The 22,947-nt window shown below is 42.8% G+C and overlaps 1 protein-coding gene across 4 annotated transcripts in view; it reads right to left on the bottom strand.

The window, feature by feature from the left end:
• SPECC1 (sperm antigen with calponin homology and coiled-coil domains 1) overlaps positions 1-22,947 on the bottom strand; it is a 286,549-nt gene that overhangs the window by 97,535 nt on the left and 166,067 nt on the right. For 3 of the 4 annotated variants that reach the window (XM_075561007.1, XM_075561008.1, XM_075561009.1), the window contains 2 exons: positions 6,804-6,949; positions 5,333-5,433 (listed from right to left, as the gene is read on the bottom strand). In XM_075561007.1, the coding sequence (XP_075417122.1) occupies positions 5,333-5,433; positions 6,804-6,949 (247 nt within the window). Of the gene's footprint in view, positions 1-5,332; positions 5,434-6,803; positions 6,950-17,628; positions 19,036-22,947 lie in introns of those variants that run through there. The other variant, XM_075561010.1, reaches the window with a different exon arrangement.

Below are 22,947 nucleotides of genomic sequence, written 5' to 3'. Positions count from 1 at the left end.
AGGCACAGGGAATCTAGGGTGGATGATACCTTCAGGACCAAGGGTGTGAGGGGCGATGCTGGGAGAGTGGAGGGTGAGTGGGTTGGAAAGGGGGGAACTGATTACAAGGATCCACATGTGACCTCCTCCCTGGGAGATGGACGGCAGAGAAGGGGGCGGGGAAGGGAGACTCCGGATAGGGCAAGATATGACAAAATAACGATGTATAAATTACCAAGGGCACTTGAGGGAGGGGGGATTGGGGAGGGAGGGGAAAAAAAAAAGAGGACCTGATGCAAAGGGCTTAAGTGGAGAGCAAATGCTTTGAGAATGATTGGGGCAGGGAATGTATGGATGTGCTTTATACAATTGATGTATGTATATGTATGGATTGTGATAAGAGTTGTATGAGCCCCTAATAAAATGTTTTTTAAAAAAAGAAAATGTTTTGAAAATGATGGCAACTGATGTAAAAATGTGCTTGACACGATGCATGGATTGTGATTAGTTGTATGAGGCCCCAATAAAATGATTTGGAAAAAATAAATATATTAGATGGTAACTCAAGGGTAGTTCTCAGCCAACCTCACTGCCATCTAGCTAATTCTGACTCAGTGACCCTACAGAACAAGGGTCTCTGTTAGTTTCTGTACATTTTTACAGGAGGTAGAAAGCTTCATCTTTCTCCCACGGAGCAGCTGGGCTTGTGGTTAGCAGACCATCAGATAACCACCTATGCCACCAGGGCAAAACCGTACCTTTGGTTTATAACGCTTCTTCTTTTGGATACTAGGGGGCTTCAAAAAAATTCACAAAAAAACCCGTCATCTTTCAATTCAATTTTCCCACCAACTTTTGGAAGCCCTTGCATATGATTGAAAAGGTGCTTATATTTGGAAAACTATACATGTGAATGGGCATATAATAGAGACAATGTAATCTGAGACAATATCAACACAAAGGGGGAAAGACCGAGATGCATCAGGAAAGACCATATGTTTCTCATGGTTACAAAGTTATTTCATTCACACTGTCAGGTGCCTTCGAGCCGGGTCTGGCTCATGACGACCCCAGGGACAGGCAGACCAAGCAGGCTGGGCCCGCGCCATCCTCACAGGGGCTCTTGTGCTTGAGCCACTGTTGCAGCCACGGCGCTCACCCATCCTGTGGAAGGGCTTCCTCTTTCTGGCTGCCCTTCTCCTTCACTCACACGAGGTGGTTCTGCTGGGAACAGTCATTCCTTAAGCAACTATTGAGAAAAAAACCAACTAGAAGATCGATAGAAAAAGAAAAGAAGTGAAGAAAAACACTGCACTGTAAATATATAACTAAAAGAAAGGGGAGTAAAAGAGAAACTGAGGAACAAAAAAGAGGTGGGATGGCTACATTATCAGACAGAATAGATTTACAATCCACAAAGGTTACAAGGTACAATCAACGAAAAATACCAAATGCACCGAAGACGAGTCGATGCTGATTTGTAGTGACCCCTAGGACAGGGTAGAACTGCTCCTGTGAGCTCTCAAGACTGTAACTGTTCACAGGAGTAGAAAGTCCTGCCTTTCTCTTTATAGTTTCAAACTGCTGACCTTGCGGTTAGCAGCCCAACGCATAATCACTCGGCCACCAGGCTCCACAAATACTAAGAAGGACATTATATATTAATACAGCAAGGAGATATAATTCAAAAAATATATGTACCTAACAACAGATTTCCAAGCAGTAAAGCAAACAAAACTTAACAGAAGTAAAGTGAGAGACAGTGCTATAATAATACCAATGTGAGACTTCAACACAACCAGAGAGATCAATAAGAAAATGGAGGAAGTAAACACTATAAAGCAATTAGGCTTATAAGACACAGAGTACACTGACAAAGTTCTGCTGCTATTTATAAGGTTTTCGGCGGCCAATCTCTCAGAAGTGGACAATTTATTCCTTCTTCACAGCCTGTTTTTAGTCTGGAAGCGCTGCGGAAAGCTGTGGGTGACCCTGCTGGCATTTGAAATACCAGTGGCACAGCTTCCTGCATCACAGTAACAAGCAAGCCACCGCAGGATGACAAACTGACAGACAAGGGGAGAATCAATGCAGAGAAGAATCAATGCACTTGAATTATAGTGCTAGCAAAGAATGCTGGAGGTACCCTGGACTTCCAAAAGAAGAAACAAATCTGTCTTAGAAGAGTCTAGCCAGAATGCCTCAGCCAGCAGTGAGGGTGACATGACTTCACCTCACCTACGTTGGACATATTGTCAGGAGAGATCGGTTCTTGGAAAAGGACATCATGCTGGTAAAGTAAAAGGCCACAGAGGAGACGCAGACCCTCGGTGAGATGGACTGACACGGGCTGCAACAATGGGTTCCAAGTGAACAACAGTTTTGAGGATGGCCAGGACTGGACAGGTTTGTTGCACAGAAGTTCAAGATGCCAACTTAACAGTTAGTGGCAAGTGCATGATGACAACTTGGAGAATCTTCAAGGATTCTTTTTAAACCTAAAACTGCTCTTTGTATTTTTCTCAGAGATCCTGGTGGTGGTGGAGCAAGAGCAGTCTGGCTGAGAGGAAGTCCTAAGAAGCAGAAGAAGGGCAGGCATGATGGTGGGGCAGGAGGAAGGTAAAAGGAAACAGAGGAAAGGTCTAAGAAGTAAAGCTATGGATAGAGGTATAAACATAGTTGTGCACTTATGCAAATATATTAATTCATAACAATAGAGGTATTGGCCTAGGTACATATCTTTATATGGCAATACAATGAGGAAGTAGACGGACTTCAGGTACAAGCCCTCCCTCAACACCAGAACACTTTGTTCTAACAACCTGGCATTCAATGAAGCCCACCCTCCTGACACAATCACTGAAGACAAAATGGGTGCACAAGCAAATGTGGTGAAGAAGCTGATGGTGCCCAACTATCAAAAGATCTAGCGTCTGGGGTCTTAAAGGCTTGAAGTTAACAAGCGGACATCTAGCAGAGAAGCAACAAGCCCACATGGAAGAAGTACACACCAGCCTGTGCGATCATGAGTTGTTGACAGAATCAGGTAACAGGTACCAGAAGACCCCAAACAAAACAAACAAAAAATCATACTGTGGAGAAAGAGCGGGGTCAGAGCAGACACCCTAAACCCATCAGTAGACAATAGGACATCCCCTCACAGAATGGTCACAAGGAACGGATGAGTCAATCAGGGTGCAGTGTAGCACCGAAGAAACACACACTATTCCCCCGGTTCTTTGAGCCTGCCTCACCATCCACCATCATGACTCCATCCTGCCTTTCAGTTTCGGCTAGACTGGGGCATGTGCACAGGTACAGATAAGAGCTCACAACACATGCAACCCAGGTCAGAGAAACCCCCCAGGAACAGGAGGATAGAGTACAGGTGATCGCAATGATGGATGCATAACACTCCCCATCCGGGGGATGAACAACAGAAAGATGTGTTAACGGAGACAGTAGTTGGTGTTAAGATATGAAAATAATAATTTATAATTTATTAAGGGGTCATGAGGGCGAGAGGGGGAAGGGAGGGTAAAAAGAGGAGGTGAACTAAGGGCTCAAATAGAAAGTACATGTTTAGAAAATGATGATGGCAATATATGTACAAATACACTTCATACAATGGATGTATGGATTGTTTTAAGAGCTGTAAGAGCCCCCAATAAAATGATTACATAGTTTTTAAATACAAAAAATAGTAATAATGAAAGTTCATATTTTAAAAAATCATTTTAAAAAGAGAGTGAATTAGTTCCTCAAATTTGATATCAGAGATTCCACTAGTATATTCTTCCAGTCATTCAAAAAATGTTTCATGAACTTCTATGTATTTATATGTCTACATACCAGCCACTATTTAGGAAAGAAATATAACAGAGCAAAAAACCAAAAAATATCTCCCCTCTGGAAATTTACTCTAATGACAAAGTGAAAGGACCAAGTGCCTGAATAATGTGCAATGTATCAAGTTATATAAATGCATGCTGAACGTATGTCTCTCCATACATAAACACAAACATTCGTATAAGTCAAGATAATCATCTACACGTCTACACAATGTACCATAAACAGTGGGGCTCCAAGGGAAGAGAGTTTTAATCTTATTTTTTCTATATACTGAAATCTCTTTGGAGACAATATTTTAAAAAATAAACACAAGAGAGAGGGAGAAAAAAAACCTGGAATAAATCCCAAAGTCAATCCTCAATAGAATGGATAAATAAACTGTGCTATATTTGTATAAGGGAATATCACAGGAATAGAAAACAGCAAACTACGCAAAGTATGAATAAATCACATAGATATAATACTGAACGGTACATAATGTTGAGCAAAACAAGCCAGTCACAAAAAATAAGGCACTACATGAAGTCTAAGATTACGCAAAAGTAACTTCTAAGGGGCTGCCCACTAACTGGAGACATGCGGTGGCGGATGGGAGGGGCCTGTCACTTGGTGTCAGCTGCACTGCTGTTGGTTGTTGTTCGGTGGCCTTGAGTCCACTTTGGACACACAAGTGCCCATGTAACAGACCAGCACTGCCCTGTAGGGCTCCCGGGCCGCAATCTTTACAGGAGCACATGGTTAAATCTTTCTCTCATGGAGCTGCTGGGTGAGTGTGAACTGTCAACTTTTTGATTAACAGCTTAGAGTTTAGTCATTGTGCTTCAAGACTATGGAAACATTCAAGCTATACCTTGAAGAGATGTACAGCATACAGTACATGAATTATAGTCAGTGACTGGGTGCAAATGGTACATGCGTGCTCCTTAGAGCTGACCAAACATATTCAGGCATTTTGACAGCCAGTGGTCAAACACAGCCACGATTAAACTTAAATTCATTGAAAGCAAAGGTAATAAACTCGCAAAACCCATCATTTTCTATTTCTTTTACTATTGAAGTTATTTATGGCACTTCATTTGTCTTGACCATGTACGATATAAGGGGCATCTCTTAAGACTGGTCACCACTGGTCCTGAAGGGATCATCCGTCCTGGATTCCCTGTGTTTCCGGTTCCTATCTGTACCAGTGTGCATCCTCTGGTCTAGCCAGATTTGTAAGGCAGAATTGGGATCATGACAGTAAGGGAAACTTCTAAAGGATCATGAGAAGCAAAGAAAAGGAATTCTTAGCAGAACTGCAAAGTCGACAATGTCACTTTAGGACCTTTAATTGGATACCCAAAGTATCATTTTGTGAACATTTTGTTATTATCATGTTGAGCTTATTAACAATGATGCTTGATGTTGCCCTAAAACTACACCAACTGGTTTTTCCTTCTCAGGTTGCCTGGGGGTAAGGGGTCATCACGGTACCACGCGACCACGGACGCGCTGCTTCTACCTGCATTGGAGACACAGCGGCGGCGGGCGCAGTCCTCACTGGGATTCCGCTCAGGGGGCTCCGGGGGGCCTTATGGACAGACACGTTCTGTCCTGCTCCACCTGCCAAGAAAAGAAGAGGAAGGGGAAGGTTTGTGTGTTGCTCCCGTTTAAAACAGCAAATCGTGATTCCCGATTGGTGACTTCTTTAGTGATTGCGAAACTATTCCTAAATGCCTCACATAATGTTTTACTCTTTTCTCCTCTGGAACAGTGCTGGATTGGGGTACGAAAGAGGAGGAGTTAGCTAAATGGGGGGTTGGTCTTAGATGGAGGACATTATGGAAAAACAAAATGTGGTGTAATGGCAAGAAAGGAAAGGGGCATTCTTGCTGAAACCATTTTTGTTCACTCATTTCCATCTTTACAGAGGAATGTCCTTATAGAGCTTTAATAGTTTTTAACGCTTGAACACTTAGAGTTTTTTTGAGCCTTAATTTAGTTGCAAACTATTTTAGCAGGAACAACTAGATACATAGACAGAACTGATTCCTACTTCAGTCTTCTAATATAATGGACATATTTGTTGCAACAGGAGTGTGGATACTGTGGATACATGCATGCTGTTTCTTCTATTTATTGTGTATGTATATGCATTTATAAGGTATAGATATATATGTACTTTGCTCATATACATGGATAAGAGCAATTATTTAAGAATTATGGGCCAGCCAGTTCCAAAAAATGTTGAGAATGTGTCAAGATCAGGAATGACAGGTCAGCAGGGCGCTCACACACAATACTAGACAGAAGAGTCTAGCAGCATATTGCAAGATGATGATGGCCGAGGACCCAACAAGAAAGCCAAAAGCATATATTAAACTCAACGCTCCACCCTCTAAGGCAGGGGTCCTCAAACTACAGCCCGCGGGCCACATGCAGCCCTCCGAGGACATTTATCCAGCCCGCCGGGTGTTTTTGGCCCGTTGTGCTTTTAACTTCAAAATAAGCTATGTTCAGTGTGCATAGGAATTTGCTCAGTTTTTTTTTTAACTATAATCCGGCCCTCCAACGAGTCTGAGGGGCAGTGTACTGGCCCCCAGTTTAAAAAGTTTGAAGACCCCCCCCCTTGCTTAAGGGATGAAGTTTTTGACTTACCCTGCTAATTGTTCATGAAATGTTAAGAAAGTGAATAGTAGTGATCTGAATTTCATGGATATAGGAGGCAGGAAAGAGAAATGGCAAAGCAGGAATTGGAGGTAGGGAAGAGGTAACCTTGGAGGGAAAGAGGGAATTGTTTTTCCATTAAACAGGAACCTGACCCTGCAGTGCCCCACAGGAGCCTCCGCCAGGCCCTTGCAGACAGTGCCTGTATAAGGCATGATCTAAAAAAGAGCCCTTTTATTTGTGTCCAACTTGGACCCAGTGTAGAGACAGGCTTGGCACATTGGGTCAAGGTTTGATGTTTTGCTTGTAAAACAAAATGTAAATACCTGGGCGTCCCAAGTCAAACGACTTGATAAGTGACTTAACAGTAGTTACAGACTCGGACGCTGTTGAGGATGTTCTGCTGACATAGACACTGTGCCACCGGCCAGGGGCGTCCACTTCGGAGGACTCCGAGTCTTCATTCACAGGTCTGCACGGTAAAGAGCACATCAAATTGAAAAGATGGAGGCTATTCCCGTAGGAAAACAGACAGAGATGGAAACAGAGCCAGTGCGGAGAAGGTAAGTCTGGAAGGAGAACCGTAACTTTAAAAAGCCTTTCTATGCATAAGCCTTATATCTTTAGGAATGAACAGTTACTACTTTCAGTTTTGAAAAAATGGCATTTTCTTGGGAATGGTCAGAATCAATTTCTGTGTACACTGGCTTTACGGTAGCTCTAAGTAAAAAGTATATGAACCCAATTTTCAAACTAAAAAGCTGTACAAATGTTATTCATCATAAATATTTAGCTTGGTGGGTACACAAATTGCCTTGTCAAGGTGTATTGCTGTCTAGTACACCTGTGGTCATTGAGTCTATTCAGACTCGTAATGGCCCTGTAACTGAGAAGAATACTGACCCAAACAGTTTGTAAGGCTGTAATCTCGATGGAATCAGACTACCACATCTCTCTCCTGTGGAGTGGCTGGTGAACCACAGACCTCTCAATCCTGGCTCACTTTCACCGAGGCCCCTTCAGAGTATTCCATCGTCACTGAGGAGAATGATTCGGACTCAGAGCAGGCCTGTCGGGCAGAGCAGGGCTGCTCACCAGTGCGTCCAAGGCTGGAAATCATTATGGAACGAAAGCTCCATCTTTCTCCGCTGAACTGGCTAGTGAGTTTGAACTGCCAATCTTGCAGTTACAGCCCGAAGCATAACACACCATGTCATCAGGGCTCCTTCGATCCAGTATGAATACATGTTAAATTGAGTTGCTAGCCCAGAGTTCAAAATCCATCAGCCGCTCAATGGGAGCAAAGACGTGGACGTCTTCTTCCAATGAGATTACAGCTCTGGAAATCCTATAAGGCAGTTCTATTTTGACTGGATCGCACCCGACAACAGTTCTGACCTATAGGGCCACTCGAAGTCAGAAATGATTCCATGGCAATGGGTCTGGCTTTCTATCTATGGGAAAATGAACTGTATATTTTCCCAAGAATCCTTTGCAGCTAGGATTTCAGATGGAGTTTAGGTTTCCCGCCATCAGAAACAGTCAGGAGGCCTGGTGGCACAGTGGGCTACATGTTGGGCTGCTAACTACAAGGTCAGCAGTTTGAAGCCAGCAGCTACCCCTTGAGAGAAGCTGAGGCTTTCTACTCCCATTACTGTCTGAAATCCACAGGGGCAGTTCTGCTCTGCCCTAGAAGGTTGTTATGAGCCAGAATCGACTCAGTCAGTAGCAGTGAGCGTGAGATCAGAACGGCAGGGCACAAGCGCACGCATGATATTGATAGAGGTGCAGCAGAGAAAGGCGGCTTCAGTTGCCATCACTAGTAGTGGGTTTCCAAATGGACAGGCAGCTTTTGGGTTTTAAGGTTCCTGTTCCTGGGGTTGAGCGCTGGTGGCATCGTAGTTACACGTTGGGCTGTTAACCACCAGTTCAAACCCACCATCTGCTCCTCAGGAGAGAGACAAGGCTTTCTACTTTCAGACCTATGGGTGGAGTCCTACGGGTGCAGTTCCACCCTGTCTTCTAGGGGTCAGAGTCAACTCTGGTCGTGAGTTTGGTTTCTTGGTTACTGGCTATAGGGTTACTATGAGTCGAAATTAACTTGATGGCACTTGAGTTTGGCTTTGGGGGTTGGTTCCTGGCCGAAGCAGCAGCCTCCTGGTGACTCAGTTCTGTGTCGTGGCTTTGGGACTTGTTCTTGGAAGCGTAGCCTACAGTCCCTTGCTTCAGGTCTCTCAATAATTCTGAAACCAACTTGAGTGCAATCCGTTATATACAACAGAATCCTGACTTAGGAGAACAGTACTCTAAAACAATACTGCAGTCCTGCCAGAGGTGAAACGGACTCTCACCCACATTTCCTGGTAGGTTCAGTGTAGTTTCTAAATTCATCCGTAGACTCCTAGGAGACTCTTTTAGAGATAGAACATCTGATTCACTCCTTCATGCATGATGTCCTCATCCAGGGAACTTGAACATGTCATTTAATCTCCTGTGAATGAGCCAAGACAAGAATTCCCAATCTTCCGATTTCTAAACCATTGCTCTCTTTATCATATCACATTGCCACAGCTGTTTTGCAAGAAGATGACTAAATTACGAGAAGAGCTCAGTCTCTCTGGCAGTGTCCTTTAATAAAATTACTGGACATTTAAAATACTCATTTCCTGATAGTTTTGAAATTAATTTAGCTACTCGTGAGGTTCTACGGCAACATTTACTTGTCCTATATTTGAGCAACTTCCTCTGGTGGTGCTGCCATCAACATTAACGCAAACAAAACTGTAAACCCTCGGGAGTCTAACACGTATTTCCATGGCCTGTTTCCATGAGTGAAGAAGATTTCTTTTAGAAATATCTGAGGTATTTCAGAAATTGTACGGGGTTGGTTTTGTATTTTTCCACATTATGTGATAGTATAAAAGACCACGTGGTGAACATGAAAGAGAAAGAAATCCAGTTAGGTACAAGTTGGAAAGGAAACCTTATTTCCATACCAGCCATTTTGGGAGAGTCAGGTCCAGGACGATGGGCCACTCTCTCACCAGCCTACCTAAATGATGTGGTATGAAAGTGCCTTGTAGAAGCTCCGTGCTCCCAGTGCCCTGAAGGATGTTCCATTGGAAGAATTCATGTTTATTTCACTGACTCATACTTTATTAGAAATAAAATGGAACATCTGACATCTTGCTGAAACATTCTCTTTAGTTATTTAAGTTACTCTGTGATTTATAACTTTAGATGATCTCTCGATTTCTAGTACTCAGGCATCCCAAGACAGTATTCCAAACCATCGGGCTACTTAGGTAGAGCAGCAAGAGTCAAGATGAGAAACTCCTGCAAGTTATTTAGAATTTTAACATAGAAGCAATTGGACTAAATACCCACCACATTATATAACAGTGATTTATGTGTGTATGTGGGGGAGGAGGGAGGACGTAGGCTGAATGGAAAGAACCACAGAAAATAATTATTAAGAATGCTATGGAATAATATATGTATTAACTCCCAATTAATTAAAAAATTCATTAAAAAACAATGCTACTGGCTTTATTAATACTTTCTTCACAAATAGGTTTGCGTTCCTTATGCCAACCTACCTTCGAACTGTTTTGGATTACCTAGCAACAGCCTCAGTATTAAATAAAATATTACATTTCCTCTGACTCACAATAAAGAACTCTGCAAAAAAAAAAATAAATAAATAAAGAACTCTGCATGCTATTTTATCTTTAATGTAAGCACATAACCAGTTATAGCTCAGCAAACACATTAAATCAAAAGGAAAGTGTTCAAGGCTAACTAGCTATTTGTCTAATGCAGCTGTTAGGTTCTAAGGATAGGTCGGTAGGATGAAAATGACATATATAGTCAAATGAGTCTTGGAAAACCACGAAGCCACGCAAATGTACTGCTAACACAGTGCACTGAAGTGAAATTACTTGATAGAGTTCTCCTGTCCATCGTGTTGATATTTCTTAACAACTGGGTAGAATCACAACAATAACGTATAGAGGACTCTCAATGGGGGCCTGGTCCATCTGACCCTTCTGCTGGTTATAAAAGAGAGCCGTCTCGGATGCAGGAACAGAGGCGAGAGGGCCCATGACCAGCAAGCAGGAAGAGGCACCGAATTGAGATCCCTGCCTGAAGTGGCGGAGGCCCCAGAGCCCCCAGTATGGGGCCGAGCAGAGGAGCAGTGCTGTCCGTCAGACAGAGGGCCTTCCCAGGCCCCTGAAGGGTGAAGCAGAGCGCTGTCAGGTGAGAGGCTGGCTTTCAGGATGGAGGAACCTTTGGGCATTTATCAGCATAATGGAGCTGTTGAACGTCTGCCCAAGGTGGGTAGAACTCGAGGGACTGTGTGATTGAGAGTCTGAGGACCAGCCTCAGAGTCTGTCAGGATGGCTGAGAAGAGGCGCTGTGGATAAAAGAACTGTACTTTTTTTTTTAACCATTTTAGAACCTGTTAACTCTCCTAATAACCCCCCATAATCCTGAGTGTTGTCTGTGAGACCTGTGTGGCATTGCCACCAAGGATGAAACCCAGCAGAGAAGAGGAGTGGCGTGGGAGGGATGACTGGTGCCAGCATAGGGCAGAGAGGGATGGAGGGTGGAAGCTTGTCTGATCCGACCTATGCTTCCCAGGAACCATCCAGAAGAGAGAGCTGAGTTCTCCTTCCCCCTTGAGCCGCTAGAGATCAGACATGTAATTTTCTCACACGGCTTTGGAACTTAACTATGTACAAACACAGCCCCTTTCAGGAAAGCGAACAGTCACGTTTCCCAATGTTTGTAATCGCTTGCTACCGCTTCAGGTGCACCTCGGACGACAAAGCTGGATTGTTTACCTGGCAGTCACATTGATTTGGACACAGAGTGACTCTGCAATAGGACAGAGTAAAACTCTTCTACGTGGTTTTGGAGTCTTTAAATCATTACGGACTGTCCCAACTTTCTCCTGGGGAGCAGCCGGTAGTTTTCAATTGCCCACTTTTCCGTCAGGACGTTTACTTGTGGTTATCAGGCGCCAGGGAGTTGGATCTGATTCAGCAGCCCTATAAAGAAGAACCTCTGCCCTGGTCTGGTGCCGCCCAATTGGTATGACTGACCCAACTGGCGCAGCCGGGGTGCCAGTCCCTCTTTTGTCACCGACGCCCTACTTTATGAAGCACGATGTCCTTTTCCAGGGACCGGTCCCTTCTGATAAGAAGTATCAAGACAAACCCTCACTCAGGGCAGGGCCTACCTTTACAATAACAAACAGGAAGCATGCTCTCCATCTGCTCAGCAGGCATAACGATGGTAAGGAGTTCAGCAAGTATGATTGTGAGGCAACCCCACTGCACATATACCATACTATGCATATTAAAACCTTATCTAGTTCAATTTCCACACAAACTCCGTAATGTACTAGATTTAAAAAAATGGACACTTGATCCCATGGCTTACACATGGGGATCTAGGTAGCAAACCCAGCTCAGCTTGCCAAATCTTTCTCAAAATCTCTCTGCTGCCAGAGCGTTCCATGTGGGATGTCGATGGATTCTCAAAAAATGCTAAAGGTGATGGCATTGATTTCGTCTGAAAACATATTTAAGATGTATGTATTCATTGCTCTTATTTTTTATGAAATAACCCGCTCTTTAGAAGTGGCAACCCATGTAACTCCCGAGCAGGAGCCCAAGCCTCCGCTCCCTGCTGGCCGCTCTGTCACAGGTACATTAGTGTTTAAACATGCATACTCATCACTCACTCTCCCTCACCGTCATCAAGTTCATTCCGACTCATGGGAACCCTAAATATAGAACGGTCTCTCTGGGTTTCCGAGACGGTAACTCTTTACAGGAATAGAAAGCCGCATCTTTCTCCCAAGGAGCAGCTGGTCATTTCAAACTCCTGACCTACTTATCAGTTAGCTGCCTACAGCATAACCCACTCCGTCAACCAGGGAAACTTGGTTGCATGTGCATAACATGTCTGCATTAGATTTTCCTATTTAGACCTTATTTAATCTCTAGGACGCATTGCTCTTCTTGCTCAGCCATAGAATCCTATCTTTAAACGCTGTTAAGTTTTCTGCATCATTTGTTCTGTTGTCTGCGCCACTCTTGGCCAACAATTTTTCAAGTCTAAAAAGGCTCACAGAAAGATGCCAGCTCCATCGACATGGAGTTGATCTGACTCTTGGCGACGCGAGCAGTGGCACAGTAGAACTCTGTTCACAGTCTTCATAGCTGACTTTTTTCCCCCCAGAAGTAAATCACCAGGCCTTTCTTCCGAGGGCTCTGGATAAATGGAAAGGCTAACCTTCAGTTAGCAGCCTAACATTTAACTGTTTGTGTTTGGAGAAACACAGCATTGCATTACATACTTGGAGGCTCACTTTTGTCAAGAGAACCCGTCATATGCTTAAGCCTGAACAAGCTTTTTACCCTAACCCACTGGCCAGAGATGAGCTCTGCGTCTTTCCCAGTCATACAGGCACACTTCCTATGACTCCCCTGTACCCATATAGCTTTTGGACTAACCCCAGCACCCGAAGTTTTATTTCTTTTCTTTTTCAGCTTCCTTGGCTTTGTTCATTCTGGTCTTCAAAATCTGTATTTTTACACAAAACAGATCCTAAATAAATATGCTACTCTAGTGTGAGAAGGAAATTAGAAAATATTTCTCAGATATTAAAGAGTCTCTTCTGAGTTTCCCCCAAATGAAGTATACAACAATAAAGATGAGCAGGGTAGGGTGACAACTTGAATTTCCAAATCCCAATGAAAATACAAGGGAATTCCTAGTGAAAATCCTAATCAGATAGGGCAAGATATGACAAAATAACAAGGTATAAATTACCAAGGGCATATGAGGGAGGGGGGAAAGGGGAGGGAGGGGAAAAAAAAAAGAGGACCTGATGCAAGGGGCTTAAGTGGAGAGCAATTGCCTTGAGAAAGATTGGGGCAGGGAATGTATGGATGTGCTTTATACAATTGATGTATGTATATGTATGGATGGTGATAAGAGTTGTATGAGTCCCTAATAAAATGTAAAAAAAGAAAAGAGGAGAAAAAAATGATTAGGGCAAAGACTGTACAGATGTGCTTTATACAATTGATGTATGTATAAGGTATGGATTGTGATAAGAGCTGTATGAGCCCCTAATAAAATGTAAAAAAAAAAGACAGAAAATGATTAGGGCAAAGAATGTACAGATGTGCTTTATACAATTGATGTATGTATGTATGGATTGTGATAAGAGTTGTATGAGGCCCTAATAAAATGTTAAAAAAAAAAAAAGAAATCATCAGTGGAAAAAAAAAAGAATGTCTGCTATGGAGAAAGTAAGCATGGGGAGGAAGTGGAAAGAATATACCAAGAGCTTATCTCTGCATCCCTTCTAAAGAAAATGGAGAGATAAGGTCCAAGAAAAATCCTAGTGATATCCCCTTGGTAGAGGGCCAGGGCTGGAGAGGTGCATGAGAAGCAAGGAGGGCCAAGATCTTTATCTTACAAAGGGTCATGGAATAAGATATGATGAGGACAAACTGGGACACACACGTGTGAACCCCCCACCCCCCCAACAGCAAAGAGTCCTGGTAGTGGAGTGTGTTACTAATTGTATGCAAGTTCAACAGTTCGAAGACACCACGAGGGAAAGATGAGGATTTATGGTCCCATTAAGATTGACTATGCTGCCCTACAAAGTTATTCTGACTCTGTATTGATTCGGTGATGTTGAGTTTTGTTCTGTTCTTGGGAGTGCAAAGGTTAAAGTGATGGGCTGCCAACCAAGAGGTAGGTTGGTCTGGATCCGGATCCACCCAGAGGGAGCCCTGGTGGTCTGCTTCTGAAAAGTCAGCCCTTGAAAACTCACGGAGCACAGCTTTGCTCTAATGTACCCACGTGGAGGGTAACTGGCTGTGGCTGGAGAAGGTCAGGAAAGGATGTGTCTCAGACACCCTAGGGACAAATGGCAGGAACAAGAGGAGATCAAAGAGAGCCATATTAGGTTCTGTGGAGGATGAGCCCAACAAAACCAGATCCAGAAAGCTGAAGCAAATACACTGAAGATAGACTAAATACAAACCCACTGCCATCAGGTCAATTCCAACTCACAGTAATCAAAACCAGATCCAGAAAGCTGAAGCAAATACACTGAAGATAGACTAAATACAAATCCACTGCCATCAGGTCAATTCCAACTCACAGTAATCCTGCAGAGGCTTTCCCGGACAATGAAGCTTCAGGGGAGCAGATAGCCCCCCATAGCATGACTGTAGGAGGGTTTGAACCACTGACCTTGTGGTTAGCAATCCAACACCTCCCCAACAGCACCACCAGGGCTCTTTAAGCACATGACACACACACACACACACACACACACACACAAATAAATAAATAATCTGACAATTTAATATGCAATTATTGAGCTTAAAATATAATATAAGCAGTCTAATAACGTGGTTAAAATATTTTAAAGCAGAACCAAAAGAAAAAGAAATATGGGTATAATTGAGATGGCCTCTCTGAATATCAATCATCTGGAAGAAAAAGATCCATATTTAACATAATGAAAGAAAGGAGTAACAAATACCGAAATATGTGTGGGAGTGTGTGTGTATGCGTGAAACATATGATGAGAATTTTAAGAGCTTATTGGTATAAACGTGGGTTGGGGGGGTCATACAAAAGCAGAAAACCTAGAATTAGTAAAGGACTATCAGGTTCAATTACATAATGTTATAAAATTTGCCATAAGGCTAAGAGACGATAAAGTGAAAGATTTATAATATATTTGATAAACACATATCCCTAATAAAATAGTGATTGAAAATCATAAGGAAAAAAAAAACTGGAAATAAAAACACCCCAAACAATTCTTAGAAAATTGCAAATGGTTAATAAACAAAAATATAAAACCCCAAAGAACCTCAAACCTTTTGCCGTGGAGTTGATGGCGACCGTATAGTACAGAGTAGAGGGCTCTATGGGGTTCCCAAGGTGGTAATCTTTACTGAAACGGACTGTCACGTCTTTCTTCCGTGCAGCTGCTGATGCAGTCAGCTGACAAGGGCTCCAAATTACCAGTGGCTTTTGGTAAGGAGCCTAGTCCTTAACTGCTGCATCACTCACTCACTGCTGCCGAGTACATGCCAATGCATCGCCACCCTACAGAGCAAGGTAGAGCTGCCCCTGTGAGTTTCCAAGACTGTCACTCTTGCAGGAGTAGAAAGCCCCATCTTTGCCCCACAGGGTGTCTAGTGGTTTCCACCTGCTGCCAATGTGTAACCACTACGCTACCAGGGTTCCTCACTGCGCCACCGGGGCTCTGTAAATGTCTCATAAGCATATATCAATACGCTCGGAGAAATGTAAACTGATGCACTAAACGTAGCACGTTGCGGCAAAAATTGTCCACAGCTGTGAAGGCAATGTAGAAATGAGAACTCTCACACGAGGGTGATCAAGGGCGAAATGTTCCACCTTACACAAACAATCAGGTAATATTTATTCACATAGGTGTTCTATAATGCAGCAAGCGGGCTTTTAGGAATCCATCCTATGAAAAGAAAAACATCAGGATTTAAAGCACAGGAATATCACAGCATTGTGTGTGAAGAACGAAGTCAAAACAGCAATGGAAATCCCAGCAAATAGAGCCCTGGGCATCCAGCAATGAGATCATATTTGAATACTCCAGGGTGTATCCATCCTTTGGAACACCATGTAGCTATTAAAATGAATTAGATTTGTACATATGGACTTGGAAGGATGCCCATGGTACATTGTTAAGTGAAGAGCAAACGGACGTGTAGAGCTTCATTTCCCTTAAAAAAAGAAAAAAGCGTGAACCCTAGATGAGGGAGCATGAAACTATTAATGGAAAGCCCATGGACTTTTAATTCTACTTCTTTATGAATTTTTGGAAGCTCCCTCATCTGTATGCACCTAAGTAAAGGGAAAGTTAAGAGTGCCTTAGAACAGTGTTTGCCCAAGCGGCCGATATCACCCCGGGAAGAGGCTGGGGCAGTGCAGGGAAGCAGAAACCACCCTCTGCTCCCTGGGAGGCAGGCGGCTTTCTCCTCCCCCAGAGTCCTACTCTCGGACACTGAGAGGCAGTTCTACCCAGTGTGACAGGGCGACCAGAGTCAGAGTCGGCTCCACAGTGAGTTGTTTGTTTTTTGTTTACAATTTACCCTGGGTTATAAGTTAGAGTATAAAAGTTTTTACTTGCAGCGGGTGGGTGGGGGGGGGCGGGGTTGCTGAGTAATATTTTTTCCGCCTGAGAAGGGGGCGGAAGGCCAAGTGAGTTTGGTGATTCAGGAAGAGGGGGAAAAGGTCATCTTTCCATTACACATCTCTGTTTTTAAAATAGAGGTGCCCTCGTGGCACAGTGAGCCATGCTCTGCGCTAGCCAGAAGGTTAGCAGTTCACGACCACCAGTTGCTTTGCGGGTGAAAGACGAGGCTTTCTACTCCTGTGAAGAGTTATATATCCTCAGAAACTGACAGGGGTAGAACGATGAGGGCAATGAATGTACAGATGTGCTGGACACAATTGCTGTCTGTATGGATTGTGATAGGAGTTGTATGAGCCCCTAATAAAACGATTAAGAAAGAATGGAAAAAGAGAAAAAGAACCCAACCCACAATCTCTCTAATAAAATGTTGAAAAATTGAAAAAGAAACTGACGGGTAGTTCTACTCTGTCCTGTAGCCTCGCTATGAGTTAGAATCGACTCGATGGCAGTGGGTTTGATTACAAAAAAACACTTTTTTAAACCAGTACACTTAAACATTACTGTAAAATTAGGAAGTGTGACAAGAATCATCAATAATCTACTTGTTTTTATAATCCAACAACACAATTGTGGGTTTCAAACTCCATATACTATATTTTTGACATTTTGCGTAAAAAATGATTTATGCAAATTTAGCCCTTTTTGTTCTTCTCTTTTTCTAATAATTAAATCATTAAAAATTCTTTATATTCCAAACCAGCATCCTACCTACAATTTACAATCCAGCTTACTTGAACCTCAAATTCTCGTTCTTTGACTTGGCTTTACACTTCTGAAACTATTTTCACTGAAAACTTTAGGACAAAACAACAGAGACTCTACAAAGGCTGGCCAGTGATTAAAAATCAGGCACGAGACTCTTCTAAATGATAATACATTTATTTAGCACTTCAGGAAGGCTTACATGTAAAAATACCAATCAGTACCAGAATAAAGACAGGTCAAACTAGGTGCAAGTAGGGCTGTTCTATCAAGTTGGGGTGTGTTTTTCATATTGTATACATTTGAAAACACCTGTCACTATCAGTCTAAGTCATTCTAAGAATTCTCAGTTTGAGGTATATGTTGCCCAGGCTTTAAATCCTACCAGGAAAATTTTAACAAGGCCTAAAGTAATTTTACAGTCTCTTGTCTCTCACACCAAACCAAATTCTTAAGCGATTCTATTATGCTCTCTCCTCTACCCCCCCAAAAGTCGTCCTGAGTTTAAAGAGTAACCCCTTTCCTAGTTTTTCTCTGATTAACAACAAGCCCTGCTTTATTCTTTGGGCCCTGTGTCTTGCAGGTCCACTGTATGCATCCTGCCCACTGTTCCTCACATAAGAATGGCCGGTTTCTGCCTGATGATGCTACTGAATTGGACACGGAGTTTTGCAAAGCATTTGCTTCTAAAACTGTAAAATCATGCATCGAGTTTTGGAACTATATACTTCTGGATTGAACATCTTTAAGCTTCCAAGGTAAGTTTTATTCGTGAAGCTTTTGTTGAAGGTTCTTGTTGGGTAGTTTTCAGTAAGCTTTCAATTCGTATCTTTTACTATACCCCATTTACTACACTGTAGTATACCCGGCATTGCCAACCAAACACCTGTGCATTGCTAGGTGCCTTCTGCCCGGAAGCGATCTTGGAGATGGAAGCCAGGGGAGGCCAGGAAGCCAGAACCCCTGCTTGACAAAGCTCAGTCTAGGACTCGAAGGAGAATTTTCTAACTCCTTCCGATCAAGGCCTCTTACAGCCGGCTTCTTGTTTTGCCTTAAATAGTACGAATTCCCTGGTTATCAGTCTACTGCTTTCAAAGGGAAGCATAAAAATAAACTCCAAAAAAAGAAAACACAGGCATACGTCCCGTTTTCCAGCACTCTGGATTTGCTTTGCAACCGCTCCCGCTTTAACGCTCTAGTGGCAGGGTAATAAAAGGAAACATTTTTTTTTTTTAACATCAGACTTGTGCTTTGTGTTTTTGAGAACACCTTCATTTTATTCTCCGAATCTTCTGAGGGGCTTGGGGTGGGAGAAAGGGGTCACCTTTGATCATGCAGTGAGTGGGTTCCAATATGTAGACACAAGGCAAATAGACTTGAGTTCAATTACTCTGTGTAAAACAGTGAATGCTATAAGGAAATACTTTGGCTCTTTAGAGAGAGAGAATGTCTCCTTTATATTAATCCCCCCTTTCATATAGAAATGGCTGTAGCTTCCAAGCATGGCAAGGGCTGGGCTGTCTTTCTTCCACCAAAGACTCTGCTAGCTGACAGAGACCAGGGAGCTGTGAAAATAGAAACGGAAGGGAAAGGCTAGTCAAGGAGTTACTATTGCAACACGGTCTTAGTTTACAAATACAAGAATTAACTGCCGCACAGGGAAAGGCTAGTATCCAGAACATGGGCGGACATGGTTTAGCCCTAGATGTTGGGGAGTCAATGGACTTTAGCAAACGATTGCGGTGGTCAGGTAGAGATGTCCAGGATGCACCACACCAACAAGAAATCAGATGGTTCTGACAGCCAAGGGCCATGGGAACACAATTACTTGATGATTACTGCATAAGAATCCATCCAAAAGCCTTAAGGGAAGCTTTCAAAAGAAAACTGGTGAAGGGGGGGGGGGGGCTGAGGGGGGGGCCAGGGAGGCAGCCACAGCCCTTTAGGATTACAGAGTCTATGTATCTAATTCATAAGTGCAAATTTTAAAATATGAAAGAGAAAGAATTTTACTGCTGCAGTAAGAGGATCTGAGCGGTCTGGCATCTACACTGAAGGCCAGGTAAAATTCCAGGGGCCCACAGTCATAGGTGCTAATGTGTGCTTGGTTAGGGTGCTAAGCAAAAATCGCTGAGCAGTACTCAGGAGAACCCACTCCCCTCCACCAAGGCCAAGATTTCTGGGTCAATGTCTAGGAAACAAGAGCTAGGAAAGATAACTTGGTGATCCAAATATATTTCCCAACTGTCTTCACGTGCCCTTTCTCGGACAGTCACAGACCACTGGCTAGGGTGCTGCAAACATCGCTGGGGGGCTACAGACATCAGAACTGCAAAACAACACAAAGGAGGACACACCGAGGCAACAGTGCTGACGTTAGGGCAAAATACATAGGAGCACACAGAGTTAGAAGCCAGTTCCAGTGAAATGCCGCCATGCTATGTCACGGTTACAGGCACACACATACTGAATCTTCAACGTTCTTCTTCAGAAACAAATACAATTAGTTAGGCACAAATATTAAGTGTTTTTAATAATGCCATCTTAAGACTCTGCCCATGAATGTTTACTGGAGCTACGTAACAACTGGGATAATTAGGTGAAGGAAGTCCCCCTAAAAGTAATGGTGTTCTACTGTTCTTAGGAAGACTGCACATGGCCCTTCACATCATGTAGTCTTCATGTGACAGGTCTCAGAACTCAGCTTTCCAAGAAAGAGATTTCATGTTGTAATCTTAATTAAAAGGTTGGTTTCAACGTCTTTCTCTTAATTGTTCAAATGGAGAAATCAGAGCGTAAAACGTTATTTGTTACCCTTCTGTCCATTCAATCATACATGTCCCATGAGACTTTCAGGTCCATAAAAATCACAGTGGACTGACTGGTCAGAGTTGTGAAGGAACAAGACAGATCCAGGAAGACAGGTAAAATATGCGAGCAAAGTGAGTCAAAGGGTGACGTTGGGAAGACGAGACGGTTGGCACTAGAGGGAGCGTAGAAAACTGCCCAGTCCCGTTGCTTCATTTACCGGAGGAACGGACTTGGTTGTGACATCAATGAGACTATCTTCTAATTCTAGGGCCCTGTGTATGTTATCAGCAGACATACTGCCCTGGGATAAAATTACCTTTGAAAGTGTAACCAGAAACATCACTAAGCCCCTGCCACCCGGTCTCTCAGGCTCACAGCAGCCCTGGCTGGAGAGAGCAGAAAGGACTCCCTGGTAGGGGTTCCGAGGCTGGAATTTTCATGGAAGCAGACCGCCGTCTCTTCCTTCCAAGGTACGCCGGTGGGTTTTAAAACAGTCAACACCACCGACCTACCAAGGTTTTATTTTATTTTAAGGAAGACCAATAAGGAATTAATTTTCAGAATTTCTGAAATGCTAAGTTATATAACAGTCCGCTTTTTAGCTATTAATTTCCTTGTAGTAAATGCTCATTTCTATTCACAATCAGGTATTTTAATTGTCCATCTATTAGCCTGACTATATAACTAAGATTTCCTCAAATATGTAAAATCAGAAAGCAAATTTATCAGTTCCATGTCACAATGATGGTGTTTTTCGAAAGCTTTTACCTCCTTTCAGTCCTTAGAGGACCTCATGGGGGAATTTTAATTTTCCACCATGATTCTGGCTATGGCTGAATCGAGAATGACTTTTGATTTCTTATGGGACGGCTTTCAAACTAAACTGAGTTTTGGTCCAGAACCCAATCAGCCAAGATGGAAACGCAAGGGAGTAGCTTTAGTACTGGTTTCAATTCATCTCAAGAGGTACTTTTAAGAAGTGGTGCAGTCAGGATCAGGTAACCTTCAAATAGTCAGAACTTTATTATTTGAATGGGCATCTCGACAGAGACGTGCAAAGTCAGACTAGAAACCAACGATGGATCAGAGTGACACTGATAACTGAAGGTTTTCAGTAACATCCCATGTTCTGGATTAGTGCAGTTTCCTAGAATTTGTGAAACATTTTTTGAAAAAGGATTAAACTGCTGGAGTTGGGTTTGGGTTCATAAATCACTGTAAAATAAAACTGATCAACAATCTGACAGGATATAACATATGAAGCGCTCATTTGTCTGGACACATGTTGACATTTCCTAAGATGTCCAGGTTCAAGTTGTACAGTTTGGCCTATATCTTTTGTTGTTGTTGTGAGGTGCCATCGAGTCAGGCCAAACTCATAGTGACCCCAGGCACAACAGAATGAAACACTGCCTGGCCTGACTGTCCTCACAATTGTTCTCATATTTGAACCCACTGCTGCAGCCACTGTGTCAATCCATCTTGGTGAGGGCCCTTCACTTTACCAAGCATGATGTCCTCCAGCGACTGGTCTCTCTTGATAACATAGCCAAAGTACGCCTCTATCCTGGGATCTATATGAGAAATATCTGATCTCGTACAATAGCGCCATCACTTACACTCAGGACGCATCACGATTTGTCTTTAAAATAATGCGTCCATGAAGCAATGGACGTTCTGATTTGGTTCTTCTTCTAAAATCACAGAATATGGAAGCAAGACAAACAGAGGCAGATATAAAACTCCACTCCCGTGGCTTCACAATCATTTTTCAATAAGGAGCTGTAAGTAATCTACTTTTCCATGTTCCTCATGTTATCCTTTGGTGGACAGAGGGCAGGGGTGAAACCATAAAATAATGGTCCAGGTTTTCAAAAGGAGACTGTGGAACCAGCTACACATCTTAGCTTACTCCTTCTCTATAGTCTATTTAATATAAAAGTATTAAAAACAAAGGAATGAAGGTCTGTTTGGAGTAAATTTAATAGAAGAATCCAGAATTTTGAGAAGAAATCAGCTCTTTTCAGTATCTTAAAAGTCATGATAACACAACACCATGGACCCAACAGCTCAGAATCTAGCCAACAAACCATACTCTGAGCTTTAAAAACATATAACTGTATATAAACCAGCATCCAGAACCCCCTAAATTTGATTTTAAAGCCATTTCAAATATGAGAGGCGTCGGAAAAGTCAAAATAATTTTCTAATATCCCACATCCCAAAGTTGAGGCCACTTGTTCTGGATTGAAGGAAGGCAAGTCTACGTAAGTGACAGCCTGGGTTTTGTTTGCAAACCATTTGAATTCGAAGTCATTGTGAACCTTCAGCTCACTCACTTTAAGAATACTAGTACTGTTGAGCCGATTCTGATTCACAGCGACCCCGTTACGTCCGAGTAGAACTGTACTTCAGACAGTTTTCAATCACTCATCTTTTGGGGGCAAGTAGATTGCCAGGCCTTTTCCCAAGACGCTTCATACCTCCAGCCTATGGCACAGCCGCCCAGCACATTCAATGTTTGTATCATACAGGGGTTCTCTCACTTCTAAGAATACCTTCCTCTGAAATTCACAACAAAGCAGAGCTTTCTGAGTCCAGGCACTGTGTTAAGGGAGAATCCTGTATCATACAATGTGTTGTTTCAAGAGTTTGAAAATAGCTCC

This window comes from Tenrec ecaudatus, chromosome 10 (genome assembly GCF_050624435.1).
Source record: "Tenrec ecaudatus isolate mTenEca1 chromosome 10, mTenEca1.hap1, whole genome shotgun sequence".
NCBI lineage: Eukaryota > Metazoa > Chordata > Mammalia > Afrosoricida > Tenrecidae > Tenrec > Tenrec ecaudatus.
This window is presented reverse-complemented; position numbering and strand designations above follow the sequence as displayed.